This window comes from Fukomys damarensis, unplaced genomic scaffold (assembly GCF_012274545.1).
Source record: "Fukomys damarensis isolate Sample0158 unplaced genomic scaffold, DMR_v1.0_HiC HiC_scaffold_38, whole genome shotgun sequence".
NCBI lineage: Eukaryota > Metazoa > Chordata > Mammalia > Rodentia > Bathyergidae > Fukomys > Fukomys damarensis.
This window is the reverse complement of record NW_022900950.1, coordinates 3,532,266-3,559,314: the sequence shown is the minus strand read 5'-3', so window position 1 is coordinate 3,559,314 and position 27,049 is coordinate 3,532,266. Positions and strand designations below refer to the sequence as shown.

The following is a 27,049-nucleotide window of genomic DNA, read 5'->3' as shown; positions in this document are numbered from 1 at the left end:
GAGTGCTGGGATTACAGGCAAGAGTGAAATTTTGATTGCCAAAATTTTCATGTTTTCTGAAGATCAATTTTTGATCTCTGAAAAAAATGAAGTTAGTAAAAGTATTTAGTATCAACAAAGCCTAGGTTTTCTTCCTAACATTCTAACACACCATGATTCCTTCCCTGAGCATAATAAATTCCACAAATGCCAGCAGTTGCATTCAGATTAGCCACTAGTCCAGCACCAAAGTACATCAATGGTGAGGATACTTCTCAAGTATGATGCTGCTTCAACACATAATACTCTACATGGAATTGGGAAAAAAGTGTCTCCCATAACAAGTGGCTTATTAATTGAAGTTGCTTAAATATTCATCTTCTCTATGTGTTTCCCATAAAAATGAAAGCATTATGAGCCCTTCTTTTTCATCCATGTTGCTTGTTATTTGTAGAAGCAGGGAGGAAGCAATTATGGTTCATTAGCATTATTTTGTAGGTATGTTATCAAGACTCAGAGAGAGACTAGAATAGTAGTCAAATTAGAGCTTTCTCTTGACTCAACCTGCCTGGTTATCGTGGGATCTAAAGTTAAACATAGACTCTATAAGTCTTAGTTCCCAAAGTTTAAAGCTACATATTCCAAGAGTATCTGACTCTTTGAGGTTGTTGTTAAAATTAAATGTAAAGTTAATAACACAGTTTCTGTAAAAAAAAAGTAATAGATAATTTAATGAAGTGACTTTCACAAGGTCAGGCCTTTAGAAGAAAACCAAGGACTATTATGATACTTTTTAGAATTTTTTTCCTCAAATCTCATTCAAAAATATAGATTTGTACCTAGCACAATTTATACTTTTTGGAAGGCTCAGACTTTATAGTTTCGTTTTCTATGTCAACAAAACTATCTCTTCAAAAGATTTACTCTACTTACTGTGAAGCTTTAGAGCATTATTACAAACATCGGTGTTCAGTGTATTATTGAGACAGAAATACTACTTACGGCCAGGGATTTAGTTCAGTGGTTCTGTTGCCTGCCTTGCAAGCACAAGGGCCCGAGTTCGATCCCTGGTACCAAAAACAACAACAAAGAAATGTTACTTAACAGATATTCTAGGTGATAGGATGCCAGAAGAAACTGAGTTTTTACTAAAAGTTACATTCTCTGTAATTTTTTTGAGGGGCATAAAGTAAAACAACAGAAAAGATCTAAAATTCTCTCAAGAACCAATGACACCTATACGTTATTTTGTTCCTATTCAAACAATAAAGCAAAATATCACTTGGCATTATTTTCTATTTCTCTTTTTATGCATTAGGCTCATATATATCAAACAAAATTTTTCCATGGATCTAATTATATGGACATTTTAATTACTAATTTATCATGAGATCATAGGTGAAATTTGTATATATACCCTTCACTTTTTATATATTCAGGACTTATGATTTCCTTATATATCTATTGTTGTAGCTTGAGGTAACTCTTTTTACTATTTCTGACATGAAAAATGATAGTTGGCAGTAATAAACTGTTATAATAGTAAGTCATATACGCTTTTTGTTTTGGTTTGTTTTGTACTAGGGATCAAACTAGGGACCTTGCACTTGAGAGGCAGCTGGCAGCACCACTGAGCTAAATCCTTGGTGAAGTTTTTTTTAATACGGACTGCTTCATGAATTTGCGTGTCTTCTTTGCGCAGGAGCCATGCTAATCTTCTCTGTATCATTACAATTTCAGCCTATGTGCTGCTGAAGTAAGCACCATGTAAGTTTTGTTCTTTCTAAGCAGAATTAGGGCAAGAAATGATCAGAAAATTGGCAAGGTCCAAAATTTGACCGAAAAGTCTCTCCACATATAAACATTATATATACATATATTCATTATAAATGTGATCCATTATATATTAGAGAATTAATCTTAATTCGAACTTTCATTATGCAGAGAGACTCCTATCAAATTCAAGTGCTATCTCTTAAATTTAAGTATTTTAGGGCTGGGTTCTTTCAGAGTAATTGTTAAGAATTATATTCCAAAATTAATGAACTCCACACAATCTGAAAGAACCCAGCTTTTATTTTCAGTTAACACCATATTTAATAAATGAATAGAAGGAGTTAATGAGAGGTTTTGGAAATTTGGTTAAATTTAATCCTGGTTATATTTTGCTCTATTCTTTGAATTTAAATTGTTTGCTTATAGGGACCGGGGATTTAGCTCAGTGGTTCTGCCACCTGCCTTACAAGCACAAGGACCTAAGTTTGATTGCTGGTACCAAAAAAAAAAAAAAATTGTTTGCTTATAATATGACTTATTTTTATATGTTGCCCTATGTCCTGCAACTTTGTTAATTTTATTATAGAATTCACTGCATATTCCTTTGGATTTTGTACAAATTATAATAATTAAAAATGTAAACAATACATTTTAAAATAATTTAAGTTCTTAGTAATATGTGTCTTAATTCATATTTATTCCTTCACTGAACTACCTAGAAGGTTTAATATAATGAATGGAAGTCATGAAAATGAATATTCTTGTCACACTTCTCTTCTTAGGGGACAAAGCTTACATTTTCCACCTAACTGAATGATGTATTTGTTCAGAATTGTATTTAACTGCAAATAACAGTTACTTTTTTAAAGTTGTACAAACAAATTGGGAAATTTTCCTCATGCATCAAGACTTCTATAGGAAGGCAGTCCAGATACAATATATCACTCTGCTGTGTTATTGGGAACCCAGCATTCTTTGTCTTCCTACTCACGTATTCCAAGGTGTTCTCATTGTCACATAGCACAATGACACAGCATACTGAGGGAGCATAGCTGTTATGCTACCGCAGGTATTAATTTTGCAACTCATGCAAAAGAACAGGGAAGGCAAAATACAATGAATTCTGAGTTAGCTTTGTGAAAGATGAATCTTTATCTTTAAAATATCTTTGTTATAGTCCTTCTTAACACTGTCTATAGTCCTGGATCACACAACAACAGGTACTTGTTCTGAGTAATGTATCCTTAGGTGATTTTGTTGTTGTGTAAATACCATAGCGTACACTTTACAAACCTAGATGGTATAGGTCAACCAGTGAATGTTATCTCTTGGTTCACTCAAGAGATGCCATAAACACCAGCCATGAGATTGCTGCTGGCATAACACAGCATACTGTCTCACTGTAAATTCTTTTATAAGCAGGAGAACACTAAAGTAATGAACGAAGTATAGCACTGAAAATACATAAGATAGTAAGCTTGTCTACACTAGTATCAGAGAAAAATGTAACGCATTGTACTATAATGTCATACCTGCTGTATCAACGGGTTGGTAGGAAGTTTTCAGTTCAATTATAATCCTCTGGGACTACTATATGTAATCTGTAATTTACTAAGTGTTGTTATGTACCATAGCTGTACTTATATGTCACTGGATAAACTATTTTATATTCATGTCTATCTGCAGCAGCAGCTGGAAAAATATGGTAGTTTATTTTTTTTTTTTTTGAGGAAAATGTAGGTTCTAAGCAAAGCTTCTAAAAATTCAATTCTGTTAGTAAAGATGAAGTGAAAGTGTATTGCTGAATAGGCAACTAACTAGGTGTCTGCACAATGAATGAAACTTTGTCTTTTGCAAAACTGCTGGTCTCTGTCTTAAGAATGCTGGAGAAAGACCAGATGGTGGTGAAGTTCATAAATGATCTACAAGAAAGCTTTAAACTCTGAGATAAAAACAAATTTGAAAATTTGAGACCAGGAATGTTTGGTGCTTAAAAAATAAAATGGAGACATTTTGACAACTTGTTTAGTAGCAATAAGAACAAGTCATGTATTTGTAAATGAAAGCAGACTTTATTGCCTGAATTTAATTTTCTTTTCTACAGAGTGAAAAAATAGTCTCAAGATAGGATAACCAGCTAGTTAAATATTATATGTATCTTAACATTGTTTTAACATATATGGATCTCCTATTCAACTAAAATAGGTCACATTTTTCGGCTAATTATGAGAGGACAGAAAATTCATGGTAAAATAAATCATTGGATATTACAAGGAGTTTAAAACTGTGAATATAAGATTTCCAAGTCTCCGGCAGGTGCACTTTAAGGAAGTATGGAGGCAAGTAATGATTTTGGTGACAGAAGAAGGGATATTTGGGTTGATGGTAACACAAGGCAGAAAGTATTACCACTGACACCATGGCTCCTAGACTAATGATCCTGAGAAAAATTATAACTTTACTTTCTATCTTCTTGTTAATCACACAATTTGCTACAGAGATACCCACTGAATTTTCTGTGACTCTATGAAGATATTTGCTGTTGATATGTGTCTTACAAGAGATTACAATTACTGGTTTACCTTAAAAGGTACACAAAAAATTATTTATATTGTTATCCATTATATTCCTATAAATCAGATTTCTCTATTTGCCACAGATCTGATTCTGGTTGTTTCCATTCTTCTCCAAGCAGCGTGTTAAAGCTGAATGGCTTGAAATATTCTAGACGATGGCTAAAAGAGAGAGAGAGAGAAAAAAAAGGAAGTTAGGAATTGAAATGAATTATGCATATGTGAAATAGTGGTTATGAAGGGCTATTTATTTTGTCACATCGGAGACAGGACAACATTCTATTTTAAGAAATCCCAAAGGTAAGACGTATTCTATATGTACAGTTTTCTCACTGTAGCTATCAAACACTAAGATCTGAAAACATTTACCCATATCGCTAAGCTTTTTCCTTTCAATTCTCCAAATAGCTCCCTCACAGCTAAGGGAGAAATAAAAATTAACCCTCATTCCACCTAGCTTTAAAGAAGCGTATAATACTGTACTTTTACATTTATATTCAGATGTTCATATAACTTATATCAGTAATATAAGAAATTGTTTTACAAAGTTTCGACTCCATTTTAAAGGGCAGACTTATTTCTTCTTAATTAAAGCAAGAGAGGCTAATGCATTTGAATGTTAATCCACTGGGCCCAAAGGTGCATGATAATAAACCCAGTTACCTGAGAAGCTGAAGCAGGGGGATCACAAGTTTGAGGCCAGCTGGGACAACTTAATGAAACCCAGTTTCAAAAATTTTAAAAAGCCAGCAGCCTGGGCAATTTAGCAACTTAATGTGATCCTGCCTCAAAATCAAAATAAAAAATAAAAAGAGCTAGAGAAGTAGTCAGTGTGAAGAACCTGAGTTCAATCACCAGTACCAAGAATTAAGTTAAATTATTTAAGTAAAGGTAAAGAGCTGGGAGGTAGACCTGGAGAGGCACTTCAGTGTGAGGTCCTGGGTTCCATATCTGGTATCTCAAGAAAAAATGTTAACCTTACTTATTTTCTTTTCAGAGGAACCAGTTAACTGTTACGAAGCTTTCTCTTGTAGCTTAATGAGGAGAGAACACGCTGCAAGGAAACCCTGCTTTCGAGGAAATCAACATCTCAGTGGTGCCCTGGCCAGTGTATACTCACACTTCTATGTGGGGTAAGCCTCTAATATTGTACAAATTGGGGAACCAGACTATAGGGAGGTATGAGCTGGTGAAGAGCCAGAGAGAATAACATCTGGGTTTAAAGGCTAAGTCAGTTGCAACTAGATTCCAATCCCTTGCCTAGGATGAACTAGTTTTAGAATTACAACTATTAATCCCAGAGTAAAGTTAAGGAAACAACAGTAAAGCATAAGAGAAAGAAAAAGAGACTAGGTAGAGAGGGTCAGACCGGCAAGAAAGCACAGGTCAGAGGTAAAAGTATGTCAAGCAGGATAAAGATATACACTAGAAGAGAAAAAAAAAAAAAAAAAAAAAAAAAAAAAAAAAAGTAGAGTATAATAAGAGCATGACAGGAAGAAAGCAAATGGAGAAGGATGGTGCAGCATACCCTAAGGTAAAAAGGCAGGATGGTCAGTACACCACAGTGTGATACCCGCTAGGATGTCTCTGTTAGGCTGTTCTAAACACTCAGACTCACCAGACTGCCTTGGCCATACTCAGAGAGTTGGTGCGGGAAACACAGATTGCCCAGGCCAGTATATGGCTTTTCTTCCTAAGGTACTGGTTTTTGCAGCAGCCCATGGACACTTATAAAGGTAATCAGGAGCTACAGTCTCACTAAGATGACAGCTTCAGGTACAAGGAGACAAGATTCAAATAGGAAAAGTGTTGAAGATGCCTTGGTTGAAATGCCTGCTGCCTCACAGGAGTCTAGATCTTTTATAGTAACTCCTGGGTCCCCACAAGGAACGTGACTATCAAAAGAGATCTCTAAAGCTAGCTGTCTCATCATATATTTGTAGTCACTCAAAATTACTCTCAGCCCAGATGTAATTTACTAATCTGGGGCCATTTTTATCTAACCAATGTTATCCTGTGATACAGTTGATGTTCCTATGCTTAAGAGGTTACCAAGAGAACTAGAGAAAGAGAACTGATGTAGAGATTTTCTTGCAGAAAGAGAAAGCATTAATCCTTTTCTAACATCAGGAAACACTGATTCCTCAGGACATTTACTCTTAATGGGATCATAAAAGAATCTGAAGCCATATTTCTATATCAGCTAATGCAACACTCACTTAGCAAGATTTTTCTCATGTTACTACTTTGGGAAGCTATTACCGACAGTAAAGAGAAAGATTATATCCGTCCAAAATTAATCCATATTTACTGAGGACAACCAGGAAGCACGGTGTGGGCAGGGGTCTACAGGCAGGGAAAAAATAGAGTTAGGGCCTCATTAAGTATTCTGGCTAATCTTGACTAGGAGTTAAAACTATTACAGAAATTCCCTGGGAAACAGTCTCAAGGACAAGGGTGGAGAGCAAAAAGATACTCACACCTGTGCACTTACATATATACACATATACATACATACAGTTAGGTAGGTAGGTAGGTAGACAGATGATAGATACAGATATATACAGGAACACCCTGGTTCACAAATGCTTCTGTTTGCAAACAGTTCGGTTCTCAAATTTTGTGTTTGGCAAAATTTTGCGTTTGTCACAACATCCACATTGGGTGACAAACAAGACCATAGCTATTTTCCCTACAAAAACACAAACGCAAGGCCAGGAGTGGTGGCGCATGCCTGTAATTCCAGCACTTGGGAGGCTGAGGCAGGAGGATCACTGTGAGTTCAAGACCAGCCTGGGCTACATAGTGAGTTCCAGGCAGTCTCACCTATATAGTGAGACCCTCTCTCAAATAAAACAAAACAAAACAAAACAAAAAACAAAACAAAATTCACAAACAGCCATCTTCCCCCAAATCACAAACTAAATTTGTTAACTGAGGAACCACTGTATTTATATTTACTCTAGGATCACTGTATTACTACAATAGATGCACACACATCCCATTTAACCAGTTGCTCATCCTGCTGACAAGGCCTTGTCAAGGAAAAACAAACAGGCAGAAAGAAGTTACACAATGCCCACTAAAAGAAATGGGCACAAAGGCAAGCAGGCTGATATAAATATAATTTATGTGTGTGTGTGTGTGTGTGTGTGTGTCCATTTCTTTTAGCTTTTTTAGATGTCCCTCAAAGTCTCATGCAGATGAGGTGGGGCTTTTTCAGAGGTGGCTGGATTTAGAGTGCTGGAATCGATTCATAGTGCAATGCTAGGTTCAAGGGCACTAGGATTAAGGGTATGAGTGCTGCCTGCCTTAAGAAGTCTAGGTAAGAGAAAAGGAGGAGGAGGATACTGTTAAGGTCTCCTGTTGCTTTTGCTGCCTTGTGGGCACCAAAAACTGTTTCACCTCAGCAACATCCATTTTCCATGTGCCACTCTGAGCCAGCCAACTATGGACTGAAGCCTCTATGAACTGTGAGCCAAATAAAACCTTTCCACTTCTAACTTTGGGTGTCGGGTATTTTGTTTCAGCAAGTAAAAAGTATTTAACACAGGGGCCCAATTTAATCCAAGGACAGACCAAGGAGCCAATTGGGTTATGGCAAATTCCAGGTAGGGGGAAGGGACCTTGGCATCCAATAAAAGAAGCCAGGGCAAAGGCCCATGCGTCTTCCATCTTTCTGGAAGCCTGTACCCCCTTTTTTGGGTAGCTTTCTCTCTTCTGCTTTTTTCTCCTTACAAATAAAGTGTCTTCCTTTTCTTACACTTCATCCCTTTAATTGACTATCAGTGTTGAGTTTACAATCTCAGTTTGCTGCTTATACAGCAGAGCAGCCATTCTGGGTGTGACAATAGGATCCTACTCAGCACTTGTATACATATGTTACCTTCTTTAACGAAAAAATGTTACTACTGCTCTACCATGAATTAATTTTTTTCTAAAAATCTACTCACAAATCAGGTTTTTGTCCTTGTTGCAGTTCATGCTGTGGTACAGGGTAGAGGGCTTCATAACTTCTTTTACCTTTTGATCCATGAATTGCATATGAATTGAACTTTGTCACATTTGGTGGAAAATAATTCCATGGAAGATAAGCTTTGCCTTCCCATTTTGTGTCGTCTTTGGATGCTTTGAATGACAAATCAAGTTCTTGCTACACGAACAACATGTGAAACACAAAAGGTAAATTCAGACATACACTTTAAATACACACATATTACCTATGTAATTTAAGGGTTTTGTTTCCTATTTTAATTTACTTACTTTCCACACATTTCTTCTTCCACAGAGTAAAAGCACTAAATGTTGTCCATGGCTGCCAAAATTAAGATTCTTCATTAGAGTTTAGAAGAAACAAATGTTATTTTCTTCACTATCTTTTATATCTGGTAGTGTGTATGCTCATAAATAAATTCCAGGTAATTAAAAGATGCAATAAAATATTAGATAATTATAGGGAGAACCAATGTGTTCAGTTATACATGAAAATGGCATCTTTGGGTTTACCATTTCTGACACAACTGTTGTCAAATGCATAAAGATTCACATGCTAAGATTGCTTTTTATACGGTTTAAATTTTAAAATTATATAAAATAATTAGGCTAGCTGACACACAATAGGAAAATAAGTGGAAAAATATTTAGAATTTTTAATAAAACCAGTTTAAAAAAATAAAGATCCTATAAAGGAAACTGGGACCAATTTTGATGTTTCAACCCAATATTACTAAAGGTTATTTCTGTGAGAAAACTATCTTGTGGCTCAAATAGAAGGCAGAAAATATAGAACACTAAGCATAGATTGTCCAAAACTAGTCAACAAGCCAAAGATTTTAATCTGTATCTATTTTCTCACTCAATTGCCCTTGACCTGTCCTCCTCTTGTATTTTCCTGTTTCCACCATTAATGCAGGCATCAGTATAATGTTTACAAAAAACAATCACAATGTATGCTTAAAAGGAAATTCTAACAGAAATGCAAAATTGGGATTAGTTATATCAGTTAGAATCAAATGATTTCACATATTTACATGAAACATTTATTGTCTCTGGAAAAGATTGTATCAAACATTTCTATACAGATCTTTAGTGAGATTTTCACAGAGGATTTGCTTCAATTAAATATTCTATCAAAAAACAAGTCGTTTTTTGGGGGGTTTGTTTTTTTTTTTCCCACCACTGAAAAGCCTTCTGAATATTTACATTGTTATAATTCAGGCTTAGGACTACCCTAGGAGGAGCAAAACTTCTCACAAATTAAAGCAACATATTCTTTCCTAGAAGTTAATTAACTGTTATAAGACAATTGCCTGAGGCAAACTCATGATTCTTGATTATTAAGTATCTTGATGCAAATAACACCAAACTACTTGGGATTTTTTTTTTTTTTTTTTTTTCAAACCATGGATCGAACTCAGGCAGGAGGACCGGTGAGCTAAATCCCTGGCCCTGAGGATTTTTTTCTTTTTTTTTTGGTAGTCAGGGTTTTGCTATTTAGCACAGGCCGACCTTGAACTCAAGGTGATCATTCTGCCTCAGCTTCCTGAGTTCTGGTAGTATAGATATGCATCACCATGCCTGTCAATTTTAATATGTAATTTTATATACAACAGCTAATGTGTAGTTTCTTAACAAAAGATAATCTAATTATTTATTCAGTGTTAGTTCATTTTATGAAAATAAATTATCTAACAAAATTAAAACTAGGGGTAAAACTTGCAAGTTGACAGATTCAAGTTATTTCCTGTTTTCTAGACTAATTATAAATGTTTGTCTTAGCTTTCTCAGATGTAGGGTGAAAGTAATCACACAATAGTTGAATGGTTTACCTTTTATGACAATTTATGCCAATCATATTTTTCAATAAAATATTTTAGCATGTTAATTGAAGAGAACACATGATATATAATTCTTCTTCTTAAAAATAATTGCAAACATTTTCCACATCAGAATTAGCGAAAAAATCAAAAGAAGTATAAATAAGGACTAAAAGGTATAATAGATAATGTGAAATAGGAAGAAAAGGTGCAAAGGGGAAGGGGAAATGGGAGGCATGGGGGAAAAGAAAAGATGGGAATGGAATTAATATGAGAAAAAGAAAAATGGAAACAAAGTCTTTGTAGATAGGCAGGGGTAGAGGTGAAGAGAGGGCAGGGGAATGGGGAAAAAATAATAACCAAGATGGATTATGTAAAGATGCAAATTTCCAATGATGAATGTCATTACATTGTATACCTTAAATGTACCAATAAAATTAACTATTTTTTTTTAAAAAATCAAGGGCTGAGGATTTAGCATAGTGGTTCTGCCACCTGCTCGAAAGAGCAAGGTCCTGAGTTCGATTCCTAGTACAAAAAAGTCAAAAGAAGGGAAAATGAAAGGATATATAAATCACATTTAGATCAGTTGTTTGGGATGTTTTAGCCATAGTGCTAAGGAACAAAGCCTATTGGATATTGATATGGAGAGGTACTTAAATGCATGTCAAATTAATACCAACAATATATAGAAATTTACAGTATTAAATACTTTACTAATTTAAAATTTTAGTTTTTTATATCTACAAGAAAACAAATTTGTCAATCAAGTAAAGCAGGTTCCCCAGGGAATAAACTTGACAGCAAATCCAAAGGTTAATATTTTGAATGAGTCTAGGAAAATCCACATACAATTTAATTTTTATTCTTGACACTGAATGCAAAAATGAAACTGTACATACTCAAAAAATTAATGATGAATAAAAGAAGGAATATATGATATACAATTATGTAACACACAATTACATAAAGTTTAATCTAGACATTTAAAAATCTCCTAAAATATAAATTTTCATATTATTCCCACATGTTTCACTTTACTTTTGGACTGTTATTGCATAATAATGTAAATTTAGAAAGTAAAAAATGGACTTTAATTATGATTTTTCACTTTGAAAAAAATTGTCTTCAAATTCATTTTTTAAACCAGCAATATTTTAAATTAAAAATAACATTGATATATTCAAAATTTTGGAATACATATGATAAATATATAGTCTATATATATTATACATCTTAGAGTAGTATCCTTGGTTAAAAAATACAGATGACATGGGCCGGGGATTTAGCTCAGTGGTTTGGTGGCCTGCCTCACAAGCGCAATGACCCAAGTTCGATCCCTGGTACCAAAAAAAAAAAAAAAAAACCAGATGACAGGGGCCACAGATGTAGTTCAGTGGTATTGCACCTGCCTGGCCAATGGAAAGTCCTGAGTTCGATCCCATTGTAGTGGGGCAGGGACATGCATGGTGGCACACACTTGTAATCCTAGAAGCTGGAGAAGACTGTTTTAAATTCAAGGCCAACCTGAATTGCACAGCAAAATCCTGTCTCCAAAAAAACCAAACCAAAACAAAACAAAACAAAAAATATATGTGTGTGTGTGTGTGTGTGTGTGTATCTTAATGTTAACTATGCTGTGCTTTTGTTCTCATGAATAATCTAAAGTAATTAAGATGGAGAAATAAATATAAATGGGGTCGATGCTTATAAACATTCACAACATCTGAATCATTAGTTGCTAAATATAAATTCAAGTATTCTTGGTTTCTTAAAGTTTATACAAAGATAATATATTTTGGACTATTAAATGTGCTTTCATAAATTATATTATATATATAAAATTTAAGACTTTTTTTCTTGGTACTGGGGATCAAACTCTGGCCCTTGCGCTTGCAAGGCAGGCAGCAGAACCAGAGCCAAATCCGTCCAAGACTATTTTCTTAAGTTTAGTAAAAGTGAAAAACCAAATATACAATTCTACATTGAAATAATATTTTAAAATATTCCCCTAAGTGGGATGCCCCTGGGCCTGAGGAACTACAGAAAAACTCCTCTAAGGGGCAGGACCTGGCTCAGTGTTCTGCTGCCTGCCTCACAAGCACAAGGTCCCAAGTTTGATCCCCAGTACCACACACACACACACACACACACACACACAAACTCCCCTTTAACAAAACAGCTAACAAAACAGCTACCTGTATATATATATATAAATAAGTTTAATATAATTAAAAAGTTAAATACTTTTATATGTCTACAGAAACATTTCTTAAAATGTTAAAATGCTATGGGCTGATCATTCAAAAACTAACGGTTTTCTGTTTTGTTAAGATAATTTCTGTATTTTCTACTTTTGATTTCTTAATAAACTGAATTTTAAGTTTTAAGATTGTAAGATGTTTTCAATAATCAGCTTAACTATTATCTTAGGCCATAGTCCATGCTAGATGTATCTGGGACGAGTGGTGTGTATATATCTGAGGATGAAAAACACTGTAAGCCTGTGATTTCTCTAATATTAAGAAGTTTTAAAAAAAAGTTTATGGGGTTAAGATTACATTAGTTTAATGTATGCAAAGCAATCAATAGGTTCTTTCTTTTATACAACATACATAGTATCTAGAACTTAAATATATAAAATAATCAAAAATTTTGGCATCTTTATTCTTTGTATTTGATACAATTAAATCCAGCCATCTAAAACTTGATCAACATCTGTTGGCTTTGACTGTACAAGCATTTTCTTATTGTATAAATGAGATGAACCTGTATACTGGGTAAAAAGTATTTGTGTATGTCTAAAAACATCCTTTGACTCTTGTCAGGGCTGTTACACTATGAAAACCCGTAAAGAACTCTAAATTTCACCTGAAGAGTTAAAAAAAAAAAATTAGTATGTAAAGACTTTTAGCTGTGATGCTAATTCTTGCTGACTTCTTTGTGTGCTGAATATGTTTATATTCTCCAAGTGTACAAGCCTAAAATGCAAAACTTAAGAGAATACTTTACCACACTGGTGTCCTCAGGAAAACTGTTTTTAATGATAGACTTTTAGGCTTATGTTTATGTGTTCTGAAGTGTATCACTATGTAGTCCAGGCAGTGTTACTGTGGTGAAAGACTGGGCATAGCCACCTATAAAGTACATCTACAAACAAGAAGATTCTACTTAGACACTTTATTTTGTGTTTTTTTGTTTGTTTTTGGTTTTGGTATCAGGGATCAAACTCTGGCCCTTGCACTTGTGAGGCAGGCAGCAGAACCACTGAGCCAAATCCCAGCCCTTGTTTTTGTTTTTATAGTACCTAAGCTTAGACCCAGGGCATTTGCACTGAGCTACATCTTCAGTCCTTTATTTCTTATTTTGAGACAGAGACTTGTGGAGGTTCAGGTTGTCCAGGCTGGACTTGAATTTGTGATCCTTCTACCTCAGCCTCTCAAAGTGCTAGGAATTACATGTATGTACCACTACACCCAGCTAGAAATTTTATTTCAAATCTAGCAAATTTAGATGAGAATTTACTTATATAAGTTAATATTTTATAATTGGATAAAAGTAACCTAGTAAGTTATTTTATACCGAAAAGGGAATTTCAATGAATTTTTAGAGACATAATAGAATTAATCTAATGACTGTAGAATAATAATGTCATCATAATTGTTATCCTTAAATGCTATGTTTGCTTTTATTTCTTATTTTCCATTTTTCTTGTAAAACTTTGTAACTATTATCTGTTAACATTCTGCAGAAATATGACTTCTAAAAACAATTGTGACAGTATGGTGGCCATTGCCTTTTGGACAAATATATGATGATGAGTCCTAATACTAATGCTGACCATAGTTAATGAAATAGATAGTTGCTCTCTGGTCCTACTTTATATTTCAAAGGCTTTCCTATCCAAAAGGAGTACTATAATTAGTATTAAGACCTATTGGTGTAACTGACCTTCTGAGTGTTTAACAATCGAAGCTTGGAAACCAAAGCTGAGGAAGATAAAAGGCCCAAGAGGACAGCCCATATTTTGGCCCTTGCCCACTAAGGTCAGCCAGGACCCGGGGCACAATGGCACCCTCCAAAAAGGCCCTGCAACTCTAGTTAGTCATCCAACTTCCTGAGCAAGGAGATTGTTGGGACCCATAAGGCAAGAGTCAACCAATGTGCGTTGGGTGAAAAACAGGGTCACTAAAAAGGGGAATGTCTCCACACATCTAATGGTAGCTATATGGTTAAGTAAGTTTGACCCATTCTGGCTGATAATACAACTGATAGCGAGAAAAAGTAGCCCCTGAAGATCCTTAACTGAACTCGATAAATACACAGGTAAACTAATTTTGATTAAGACAGGTCTTACTTTGACTTGGTGTTAAACACCCAGTAGGAAAGTATAACAAAAAAGAGTAATAGTAATATAAAAACAGTGCTAGGCTAAATATAAAAAGTGGCTACAAATACTGCAGCAGTTGTTACTGACAGTCTCCAGCTACACCTGTAACACTTTAGCCTACAGCCATGAGATGTCATGATTCCCAGTTCTATTAGCTCTTCCAAAAATGTGTCCTTTGGTGTCTTTAGTGTATTGTCATTATGTTATTTTACTGTACTTGCAAGTACCCCTCAGGTAAGGATTTGTCTTCTAATACAAGCCTGCCAATAGAGAAAAAAAATGTCAACATAAATATTATAGCCACTAAACTTTGTTTTCTTTATGGTATAAACTAACTTTCTGTTATCTACTCCAGACTTTATATGTTTATATTATCTGGAGGCCAATCACTGCAAAATGTCTTCAGTTCTACAAAATAGAAGTGAGATTCAGGCTACACTAAAAATTTTAGTGGCCCAATGGTCACAAAAACAGTAGATCTTTTTATTTAGTATATTCTTAGGCCATTGTTATAACTAAAATAGGAAGACATTCAGACAAACCCGAAGGGAGGGAGTTTGTATGCTCTTAAACTCTACCTGTTGTACTTGGGTTAACATTTCTGGAAAATAGAGATTAATATTGAAGATAAAAGGCTTATACTAAATGTTGCATAATTTTGTCTGACTTTTGCAACTTTTTGGAGCCACTATTCACTAATATTTGACCATTAATTTTTGGCCCCTGCTCATTAAACAAAATGAAGCTTGGGCATCAATGACTTGCTAATGTCCTTGTCTTCTTTTCCAGACTATCAAAACAAATGATCATCTTTGAGCAACAGAACTCAATATTCCTGTCTCCTTTAGATCAGTCAGAGTGAGACATATGGTGCTGGTCAGGCAGGGTAAATGTTTGCCCTCAGCCTAGTGCAGCCATAAGACAATGGGCCTTCAGCTCCTTTGTACCCATAAGAATAAGGGATTGATCACCCCTTTCACCCTTTCCTATTTACAAAATAAATACCCAATAGTTTCTCAAGTGTGAAAAACTAAAAGTGTAAATGAAGTTCAAGTGGTATAATTGGGAGTGTGAAATAGGAAGAAAATGGCTAAAGGGGAAGTGGGAAGGGGAGGGGAAAGGAAATAAAGTCTTTGTAAATAGAATCTGAACTTTAAAGCACAGCCTTTAGTATTTTTCTATAACAATGCTTACAATGCTGAATTGTCAAATACACTATAAAATTCATATTGTAAATGATCATTTTCAATTATACCAAAGAATGCACTGTGTATTTTAAAATTCTCAACTCTAGTGTTAAGACTTGAATAGGCCAAAGTGACTCCATGCTAATAGGCCAGACTGTGCTTCTTCATATGCTAATTGCTACCTTGGTTAACAGCCTGCCCAGGGGCAAATGGTTTGACAAAAGGTGACCCTAGAACATTTCCTGCATAAGATAAGCAATGTGTTTGCAGTCTTGTTCTGTGAATTCCCTGACTCTTTGTTTAGAAAAACCTTATAAAAAGTACCTCAGCCCCTGAGCAGTTGCCTCTCTGAGCCACCTGGCTCCGGGAGTGCCGTCTGGCCAGACTAATAAAGGTCTCTTTACCATCTAGGCTGGTGTGTTCCTTCCTGGGTTTCTCGGTTCTCTGTCGTGTTCCCGGAGCCTCGCTGGGTGTTAGGGCCCAGCATCGTGGAGGCCTTTCGGCTGTTCACGCTCCGTGGAGTGGAAGTGAGACTTTAGGTCTTACATAGGGAATGCAACAGGGAAGTTTTAAATGTATCTCCAGTTAGCATAAAAATGTCTGTGACATAATTGAGGCTTTCCCTTTTCAGTAAAGTAATAATAAAGCTATGTAAACTTAAAAAAAAAAAAATAAGGGATTGAACTCACAGCAGGGAAATGAAGTAGGATGAAAGAAAAAGACAGAAAAGAGAAAAAGAGAATCATAATTTTAAAACTGTACTTTTAAGAAGACTGCAACTTCAAGATATCATCAAGGTTGCCCAAGGTATCCATATCCTTACTCCCTAGGCTTGGTATGCTTCTTTTCTTCCAGGCCCATAACAGCCCAAATCCTTTAAAGATATTTCAAGTTGATAAATTAGCTTAACTGATAAGATAAAGGGAAGAAAACTAATTTTAAGAAATACAATAGACTAGGCCACTGCCTTTCTCCTGTAAAATGGGCTATCCTTTCTCTTTTGTAAAGATCTATTACCTCTTTATTTTGGTGTGGATTATTGCTTTTCTTATGCAAACTAAGCTCAAATTTTTCGTAGATTCACAAAGCCTATAGATTTCCATGACACAAAACATACAATTATCTCCAACTCCAGACTGTAGTATGCTTCTCCCTTGAGATACTGCACCAACATTTTTTTGAGAGTGTATTTTAAATTCTGCCCAATAAACTTATTTATGCCTCATAAATAAATACATAGATAGGTGAATATGTGTATGACACAAAAGTATATAATTCAGATTAATTCAAGTGCTTCCTCTAATTAGCTGGAATCAGTGAGCTTTACCTTGACTATATGATTTATAACTAGAAAATTATATGTTCAGTTTTATAGTAATGATTAGAAAAATTATTTTATACTTACGGACAAAGTTCAACTTCTAAATACTGCTCAGTTACATCATTCAAGAAAAATGTTTCCACAACTTTTGAAGATAGAAATAAGACATATTGAGAAATTTAATTTTTTAGAGTATAAAATTAATTAACTCAGTGTTTTTAAATTTTTAATTGCCATGCTATCTCCCGTAGTAAAAGAGGTAAACTAAACAGACATCGCCTGGAAGAAGAAACACATAAGTTATCATCTATTTTCTCCCATGTCAGAGAGACTTAAATTAAAAACATTTATAAAGCCTAGTGTTGTTGAGGTCAAGAGAAATCAATATTATCATACAGACAGACTCTGAACCAGTTATTTTCTTCTAGGAATTTATCTTATCCTAAAGAAACAAATCAGATAATGAGGAAAAGAAGTACATTCTATTTATCAAAGAATAATCAATCAAAAATGAGAAGTGGTGTAAATTATTATTTTTTATATAATATCACCTTTTATTTTGTAGATAAATCTATTATTCAGAAAAACTAATAAACAAATTGTGCCATTTATGTATCCCACTGACATAGGAGATTAGGGCTTGCCAAAACTGGCTTGCAAAGTAGGCGTGACCTGTCATTTACAAAATACAGGAAAACATGCTATGCATAGAACAGCTCCCAAAGCCCTGAATGTGGACTTCTCAGGAGAACTTGAGCAGGTTTTCAGTAACAGGGCCTAGACTAGATATCAGTCCAAGGCATGTGATCCTAGAATCACCTCTCAGAACCTGTATGTATAAATTCTCCTAGGTTTCCTCAGGTTTTGGACAGCATAAAGATGTGGATGCAGACACCAAGAGTGTACAATCCTAGATTTCCTCACAATACCCCATCCTGCTTTCTCCAGGGTGTTCTTTTATCTTGCTTTTTCCTCTTTTACTCAACCCAATCTCGCTCAGCAGATCTAATTTCTCTCTTACTCTTCACTTTTACTTTCTCGTATAAACTTTGCCACTGCTTTTTTGGTCTTTTCTTTCAATTCTTTGTTTGAGAGGAGAACCTGGAATCTAACCCCTCAGGGAAAGGTGAGAGACCCAGAACCCAGTAATGTTTAATTAGCAAGCCCTTTTTAGAAGCAGGCTAACATTTTGGCATCGCCATCCAGGAGAACCAAAAGCCAGAAGATTCCAATAACACCATGAAATGAAATACAGTAGCATAATTAAAATCAAAGATACACTTAAACATTTATTGGCATGGGAAGATATCCATGATTTCAAAGTATAGGCCAAGGAGCAGCAACCAAATTTATATGAAAACAGAATGTACATTTGTGCCTGTGGCTAGATACCTACAAACTGTACAAAAATGTTAAGACTGGTGATGTGTGATTGGCGGGATAAAAGTAGGTGGCTTTTAAAAATCATAATTTCTTGCAATATTCGGAGGATGTACTATTTTAAAATTTTTATAATGATTAGGGTTATACATCTTTCTTGTAAATAATGAAAACAATATAAACATGAATGAAGTAGTCAGTCTTTTATTTCTCCATTTGATCTAAATAAAACCTGCCAGACATTTTCTGTGTTTCAACAACCTCTTTTATCTATTTACATTAAAAAAAATATTGAATCATACTTGCCTAGACCTTGCTTTTATTCATATGAAAAATATTCCAGAATATACATATATTATTTTTTAATGACTACACAGTATCCTTCTATAGAATTTATAATGTATTGATTCAATCCTTTATGTATAAACATTTGAAATGTTTCAAATTTTCCATATATTATTTTATAATAAAAGTTAAGATATAGATGTAGTTCCATCAATAATTTAGAGATTGTAATGTCTATTTCCAAATATTTTACTTAGGGGCGGGGGATTTTAGTTCAGTGATTCCACCACCTGCCTCACAAACACAAGGTCCTGAGTTTGATCCCTGGTACCAAAAAAAAAAAAAAAGAAGAACCAAATATTTTACCTAAACAAATTAGAATGTCTGCTGTAACAGTTCATTTTATATATCAACTTGACTAACACATAGCACACAGGTATTTGATCATGCATTATTCCCTATGTTTCTAAGAAGATATTTTCTTTACATGAAAATAAGATTTAAATTAGTAGATTCTGAGTAAAGCAGATTATCTTCGATAGTGTGGGTGGGCCTCTTCTAATCAGTTGAAAGTCTTAATAGAAGAAAAGGCTAACCCTCCAAAAATTGAACTGGATCAGCAGACAACTTTGGATTTGAACTGCAATATCAATTCTTCCCTGGATCTCCAGTCTCTGGCCTGCCCTGCAGACTTTGGACTTGCCAAGCTCCACAGTATGTGAGACAATTCCTTAAAATAAATCAGTATCTACCCCCAAACAACAAAAACACATCCTTTCTTATTTCTCTTTTGTAAAGCATAACATTCTAATAAAAATTAAAAAATGGAGATGAAGCGCAAAAAACAGGATTAGGGAAGGATTCTCGGAGAAGATGCTAGGTAAGCTCCACCTTGAAAGATAAGTCAGAACTGGTTGGGGAATGGTAGAAACAGCATTCTAGGGGAAGAGATAGGTATAATCAGAGGTACACAGTTAAGGAATACTGTGGCTTACTTAAAGAACTATAAGAAGTTCAGTCTTCAGGGGGCAAATATTTCAACATAGGAAGAGGTAGTGATGCTGCAGACAGAATAAGGACCTATAAAGGTATTATATTAAAAGCAAATTTATCTTGAGAGGACAGGGACTATTGGAAAGTTTTATCTGAAGGTAGCTCACTCTGTTCTCTAAGTAAACAATGGCTTTAAGGCAAAAATATTATTTAGAAAGCTCCACCCTAACCAAGGTAAAGATGATAAAGGCCTAATCTACACAATGGATAATGGGGATGAAAAGGAGTTACTAAATTAGAGAACTATTTAGAAAGTGAAATTGATAGGCTTTATAATACATACAAATATGGAGAATGGGAGAGAAGGATATCTTGTAAAGGTCTCACAATTTCCATATGTGGTGATTCAAGTTATTGTTCTGCCCTTGATTAAGATAGAGCAAAGGGAAAGAAGGTTTATGAATAGATGTGCTGAGACTGCGATTTGTCAAGTTTAGTACCCAGAGCATTCCCATAGATATATGCCATAAGCTAGTATACATGTACAAAAGTTCTGTATTAAGGAAATGGAATGTGAGAAAATGAAAAAAAAATGGAAACAAAGTCTTTCTAGATAGTGAGGCAGGGAGGGATTGAAGGGAGGGCAGGGGAATGGGAAAAAAATAAGAACCAAGACTGATTATGTTTACAACAATGAATGTCATTATACTGTATACTTTAAATGTACCAATAAAATTAACTTAAAAAGGACAACTTATTTTTAACATATGGAAAATTAACACTGGCAGAAAGTCTGATATAAAGATGTTAGTACAGGATTCACCAAAGGCATCTTTGAAGAAATGGGAGGTGAATTAATCCTTGTGCATTCAAATAGATATGCGCATTCAAGGCACAAGAAATAGACCAAGAAGGCGCGTAGGTGAGAATATGCACAGATAGTAAGACTACTAACCTTTCAAAAGTTAAGACATTTTGTCTCATTACGGTGGCCCAATTAATGAATATTTAAGTGCTTAGAGGAAGAATTTTAACTTTATCCTAGGGTAAAGATAGTAGTAAGGGCTTGTGATCTGGGGAGTAGCATCATGATGAGTGTTTTACAAAGTTGAGTCTGATAGCCTGATTAGAATATAGTAGTAGGGGATTACAGAACAAACCTCAAAGCATGTAATTTCATGGCATATCATTCAGCCTTTATTTGATAGCTTTACTTGCCAGTATAAGATTAAAAACTAAATTTCAGTTTGCAGTTGATTGGTGTTTCTAATAAGTAAAACTCCAAAACTTCCATAAAGAAGGTTTATAAGGATAAAGAGGCAATTTGAAGACAGAAGAAAAACGGAATGCTGAACTCTTCTTAGATTAAGTTATAGAAATAAGGAAGTGACCTAAAACTCTGGATTTGTAATTGTCATTTTTTACTGTCCTACTTACATAGTTGAAGTCACATATATAACTGGGGAAAAGTCTAAATGAGCAATTGGTAAGAAATATCAGATCCTGCACGTCAGTTGCTCAGAAGCACTCACTTCCCAGCAGCAAGATAAAATAATATTCTGAGGTGTTATTACAAAAAGATTGATGTTTTTAATAAAATACAGCACTTCTTACCTTCATAATCCCACAGTTCATCGAAAGGCCTTCCTGGTTCTCCAAGTGGGGCAGGGGGATCATTAAAAAATGGAGCACGGACTTCCATCATCACTCCTCCGTCACCTGGATTCAGCCTGACAAGCACTGGCTCATGCTTCACTGGAAAACCATCCCAAGTGTGTTCAACTCTAAAATCCATCTAATGCTGGAAAGCAAGGAATATATTAAAATATACAACAATGCACACAATTTCTTTAGTTATAAAGGAAAATAATTTTTAATGTGAAATAACAGTCAGGCAGCTGACAGTGACAAGGAGAGGGTACCAGGGGCCAAAGCACCATCTGTGTTGTGGCAAACCATGGACTTCAAGTTCTATTCTAGAATAAGTAGCTGGATCCTGAAAGTTTTAAGGCATTTGGTCTAGATTCAGTTCTAGTTTTCTCATAAAGAGTGCACCAAAACCAGTTTTTAAGGATGTAATTATGTCCACTGCGGAAATTGTTAACATAATTAACTATAAGTATTGTGAGTTTATATTTTCTCTTATTTATCCTATTGTAAAATATTCAGGGGTCTGAGTTACTGGATCCTCTGGGAATTAAGACCTTTATAATAAAATTCAACTTGATTAAAAACTAAAAATTAGTACCAGTAAAATTATTAACACCTGTTTTTATGGCTAAAAAATCAAAGAGGAAGAAACTCCATTTGAAAGTCAGTAGAACTGAATTCTATACTCACTTGTCCAACTATATATATACTAATTTTGCATTTGTAATATTTGATATTTCAACTGTTAAAAGACCATTTGCTTGGTTAATTTCTTCTCTCTAGTCAAAAGCTGAGAACAGAATCATTTAAACTTTGAAATCAAGAATATATGAAACAAACACACTATTTACATTTCAAATTGTTTTCCTAAGTATTCAATAGAAGGTCATAGTATTAGATCAGTAAAATTACATTTTGTTGAGAAAGCATTTAACCAACAGCTTCATTTAATTTCACTACAAAATGGCATAGGAAGTATTATTACACTCATTACAAATGAAGAAACACATCTGTTGAAGGTCTTACAATTAACATAACTAGAAATTGAATGAAAATCAGCCAGGTGGAAATCTGCAAGGAGAGGAAAACTTTGTTATAGGATAGTTGGATTCTCCAAATTACACTGGTTCCCATGTCTTGTCCAATACATAATCCTGACTTAGGACTGAGGATATCTCCAAACTGTTATTTCCTTTATCTGAAATTTTTTAATGCTTTCCCTTGCTTCCTAACGTTATTTTTATTCCGAGGGATGAAGTCATATTTTGAATACATTTAATTTAGTGAATATGGATCTTATAGTTACCATGTATAGTGGGAGGGCCACATACATAAAGTTTGTGTTACATGAGTCCAAGATCTTTGAAATCCCTTCTAACGTACCTAGTTTTGCTAATCTTCATGTTTCAAGAAATGTTAATAGATAAAAGATAGGTAATAAGAAACAGAACTAACTGGACCTTTTGAAAATGGGTAGGGGATCTAGTGATGGAGGGAGGAGGAGTGAGGGGAGGTGAAGGGGAAGCAAAAAGGGTTAAGATGAGATATGTACATGTACCAACTCCCTGCGATGAATATATTCATTATGGATCACAAAAAGTTCATTAAAAATATATATGCAACTCATGTTTCAGACAAATAAGTTATTGTTTTTAATACAAAAAAGCTAGAAATCAATAAAGACCAACATCCCAATAGAGAAGGAGGTGAAAGACAAGAACAATAAGTTCACAGAAAACAAAAATGCAGAATATTCAACCTCACTTATAAGGGCAGAAAATCAAATTAAATCAATAATAAATTTTCACTTAGACTGGCAAACATCAGAAAGTTTGATAATACAGTGTGTTAGTAAGGAAAAAAGAAAATCATGCATTGCTACTGTGGGATAATTAGTGTAGTTTCTGTGAAGAGCAATGATCAATACCTATCAAATAAAAATGAAAATTCTTTGACTCAATAATTCTAGTTCTAGGAGTTATTACACCTGGACACAATCAAAATGACATAAATTATCCAGGTGTGGTGGCGCACACCTGTAATTCCAGCACTCGGGAGACTGAGGCAGGAGGATCACTGTGAGTTCAAAACCAGCCTGGTCTAAATAGTGAGTTCCAGGTCAGTCTCAACTACATAATGAGACCCTGTCTCAAAAAAAAAAAAAAAAAAAAAAAAAAAAAAGACATAAGTATAAGAATAGTTTGTTTAGAATAACAAAATATCAGAAGCAAGTTAAATATGTTGAGAAGAGGAAAGGCAAAGAAATGATGCTATATTATATAATGAAATACAGCATGGCTGTTAAAATAAATTAGGCGGGTCTATAAGTACATGCAAAATACATTGTAAAGTGAAAAAGCAAGGTGCAGAAATTATGCCTGTAATTAATAAAATGTAAACTCATTTGTGTATGCACTTGCAATGCACACACTCTCATAGGAAGCATATATAAGTAACCAGCAGAGTAGCATTGGTTGAATTTTTGTAGAATATTATTTGCCTGAAATATAGAGGAAGCTTTCTTTCGATTTTATTATTTTTAACTTATTTGAATTTTATACTGATAAATATGCATTACTTACGTAAAAAATATTTTAAAGTATGTTTAAGGTTGTGTCTCTTAAATAACATGATATCTGAACATTTCCAAAAAGCCTAACTGAATATTATCAAGGTGATCATCATCCTGTTATGAGCTTTTAATATTGGTTGTTGAGACTTTCTTAAAATAATGTTCATTATTTATTGAGGCAGGAGGTGGAACCCCTAAGCTAAATCGCTGTCCCTATGCTTTTCGTTTTTAACCCTATTCTTTAAATTACTCTTTCACCAAAGAAAGTAAAAAAGAATAACTTTTCAATTATCTTCATTTCTTTCTCTCTACTATGGAAGGACCTTTAAAAAAAATAAAAGGCGACAGAACTTCGGAGCATGAAGAGGAGAGAGAAAAAATAACCCATAAAGTTAAAAAGAAGAAAGGTGAAACTATTTGCAAGGAAAATTTCCAAATCACCCTATCCACAAGTCCTTCGATTTTTCTACAAAAACTATTTCTTTTCAGCTTGCACGTTCCTCTGCACCATCCACTCTGAGAAACGGAGGAATGAAGAACGTGGCCTGAAAGTGGAAGTAATCTGGGCCAGTAGGAAGCAGAAATCTAGTATTTTTCAAGGAAAGCCTTCACGAGAAGATCGGACCACAGCGGAAGGAATGACAGAGTGAAGCGAGCCCAAGAAGGGCACACAGACCCAGTCCCGGAAGCTCCTCTCAGTCCAACCCCGCCCCGCTAGGTCTTCCGGTCATCCCTGCGGAGGGGACCGGTAAGGAAGCTGCCACATCTTCTGGGGGAGGGACCAAGAGGCGGAATCTGAGAGCCTTGATTTTTTAAGGAAAGAAAAAACCTTAAAGGGCCACCGATGACCACTGAAGACTGTTAGTCAATTCACTTAGGTCTGAAAGTCGTTCTAGAAGAAGGAAGTGTAATTCGCCAATATAAATGCTGCACAAGAATTTGAAATTCAACTATCAATCATTAAGATAACAATAGAACAGGTACAAAAATAATTCATGTATTGCAGCTAACGGCTAACTAGCTATATAAACAAAAACTATAAATTATATTAGGCTAGTTATGCATTACATTATACTCTGGGGAGGCATATACATAGTGGTTAACAATTGTGACATTTGGAATCATACTTCCTGGGTTCAAATACCAACTCCGGCACTCTTTAACTGTATGATCAGATTTGAACTTTGCTTAAACTTCCCCACTTAGTATTCTTAGTACTGTGCATCTAGTACTACATGCTCAATGCCAACTGACTGAATAAAGTAATATTAGTGAAATCTGCCACTAGTTTTCAACCTATGTAATTTCCAATGGTCTTTATTACAAAAAGGTATCTAATATAAAAACATGAAATAGTCCCTTGAGAATAAACACATACTAAGTCATTTTCGTCCCCATGTCTCATTCCCTGTACTCCATTTACATCCATGCACATTCACTGAAATCTTTAATGCCTTATCAAACATTTTTTTGAACCTTTATTGTGCTCAAGTTTTATAATGGAGACTGGGGACAAATTTCAAAACACCATGATAAGGACTGCAGGAAGAAACCTTAACTGAGTGCTAAGGTAACACCTATCTTTGGGAAAAGTAGAAAACTTGAGAAGATTTATAAAATGCTACACGGGCTACTTTAAGTTTAAAATTTTTACTAATTTTGAAAATACTTCACTAAAATTTAAACTGTAAAGTCTTGTAACAACACACACACACACACACACACACACACACAAACTGTGCTGACTTTGACCATAATCATATAAGCCAAATAATTCAAATGCAGCAAAAGTATTCCCATTTCAGTAATGAATTTACACAAAAACCACTCATCTATATCAGAAGGCACTGTTTACTTTCGTCCACACTAATATATCTTATCAACTTTGAAGGTAAATGTAGAGTTGAATTAAAACTACTTGCTGAATGACAAGTTAAACTATAACAACACATAATGTGCAACTGTGGAAGTTACAAGCAAGTCCTCAGGGAGATGATGAGAAGTTCATGAAGAAAAAACTTGACACTGAATTTCAAAACAGAGTTGGAGCTTACACATTTAAGTTTCCCTTCCAGTAAGTTTTATTTATTTATTTATTTATTTAATTAATTTCATGGCCATTAAAATCCAAAACAATTTCAGCATTAACCAACTCAAGGCTAAATTAAATCTTTTCATGATTATTACCTACACATGCACATTTCTCAGCTAGCCTTTAGGGGGAAGGGACTTTTCTAATCAAGTACAGTATAGAGTAAGGCCCATAAAAAGCCCTCAAATACCTAACAGCATATTTTAAAGATCTGTTAATACATATTGCTAGCATTCCTTTATATGACATCCTGAGTAAAGGCTAAAATAATAAAAACTTCTTAAACTGTTGAACAGAAAGCCAAAGCAAGCTGTACCTATGACATGTTTTAGTGAAACTTTTATTTCAATCCATAAAAATACAATCTATTAAAACATAACAAAACTAATGGCTGGCTTGAATTTAACATTTCCCGTGTTCGTATTGTCATTCCTCCGATGTTATATGTTTTTAAAAATTTATAAGTTTTAAACCCAGACAAAATTAATTTTTAAAACTGGGAATTATGATCTATCTATAAATTTACATTTTACTTTTTTCTTACAAAAATGTAACTTTTCCTTCTCTGAAGAAGTAATTGCTAAACTTACAGGATCTTTAAGTACTTCTATCCACATGGAATAACATCACAGTCAAATTTCAACAGTTGTATCCTTTACTCTAAAGACCGACAAGGGACAGGACAGTACTTATCTTCTGCACACGACCAGGTTCATACCCAGATATACAGCAGAGGGACAGCTTAGACCGGGGGTTCTGAGAAAACCAGTCCGGGGTGTCCCACGGCCACGCAAACCTACATCATTTCCACTCACCTTTGGCCAGCGAGCTCTCCTAGTTCAGAAATGCTGAGTATATTAGCAAACAAAGGTACGAAAGGATTTTTACCTAACGCTCTACTCGGGTTACATTGGCGTTGGGAAGGAGGTTAAAAAGAAAAAAGGACGCTGGCGCGCACCACCTGAAAGTAGGCACTGTGCAGCCGGGGCGCCCGCCGCGCGCAGCCTGTGGCTCAGCGCGCTGTCCAGCGGACTC

General features: G+C 34.8%; 1 protein-coding gene and 1 non-coding gene across 4 annotated transcripts; both read right to left on the bottom strand.

The window, feature by feature from the left end:
• Nucleotides 1–850: 850 nt before the first annotated feature.
• On the bottom strand, nucleotides 851–27,049 carry CUNH4orf33 (chromosome unknown C4orf33 homolog). Of its 3 annotated transcripts, none has more exons than XM_033759898.1 (7): nucleotides 24,599–24,683; nucleotides 21,315–21,501; nucleotides 17,127–17,187; nucleotides 8,592–8,643; nucleotides 8,282–8,481; nucleotides 4,338–4,490; nucleotides 851–1,046 (listed from the first exon to the last, which is right to left on the bottom strand). In XM_033759898.1, exons 2-6 carry the CDS (start codon nucleotides 21,493–21,495, stop codon nucleotides 4,385–4,387), a joined length of 600 nt encoding a protein of 199 aa, XP_033615789.1. In that variant the 5' UTR covers nucleotides 21,496–21,501; nucleotides 24,599–24,683; the 3' UTR covers nucleotides 851–1,046; nucleotides 4,338–4,384. The 3 variants fall into 3 exon arrangements, with proteins under 3 accessions (XP_033615789.1, XP_010617183.1, XP_033615788.1); XM_010618881.2 differs by lacking the exon at nucleotides 24,599–24,683 and adding an exon at nucleotides 26,830–27,049 and having other exon boundaries at nucleotides 853–1,046; XM_033759897.1 differs by lacking the exons at nucleotides 851–1,046; nucleotides 24,599–24,683 and adding an exon at nucleotides 26,830–27,049 and having other exon boundaries at nucleotides 3,900–4,490.
• Nucleotides 1,637–1,743, bottom strand: LOC117284645. The gene has a single exon (XR_004515743.1). It is a non-coding gene; the product is annotated as a U6 spliceosomal RNA (small nuclear RNA).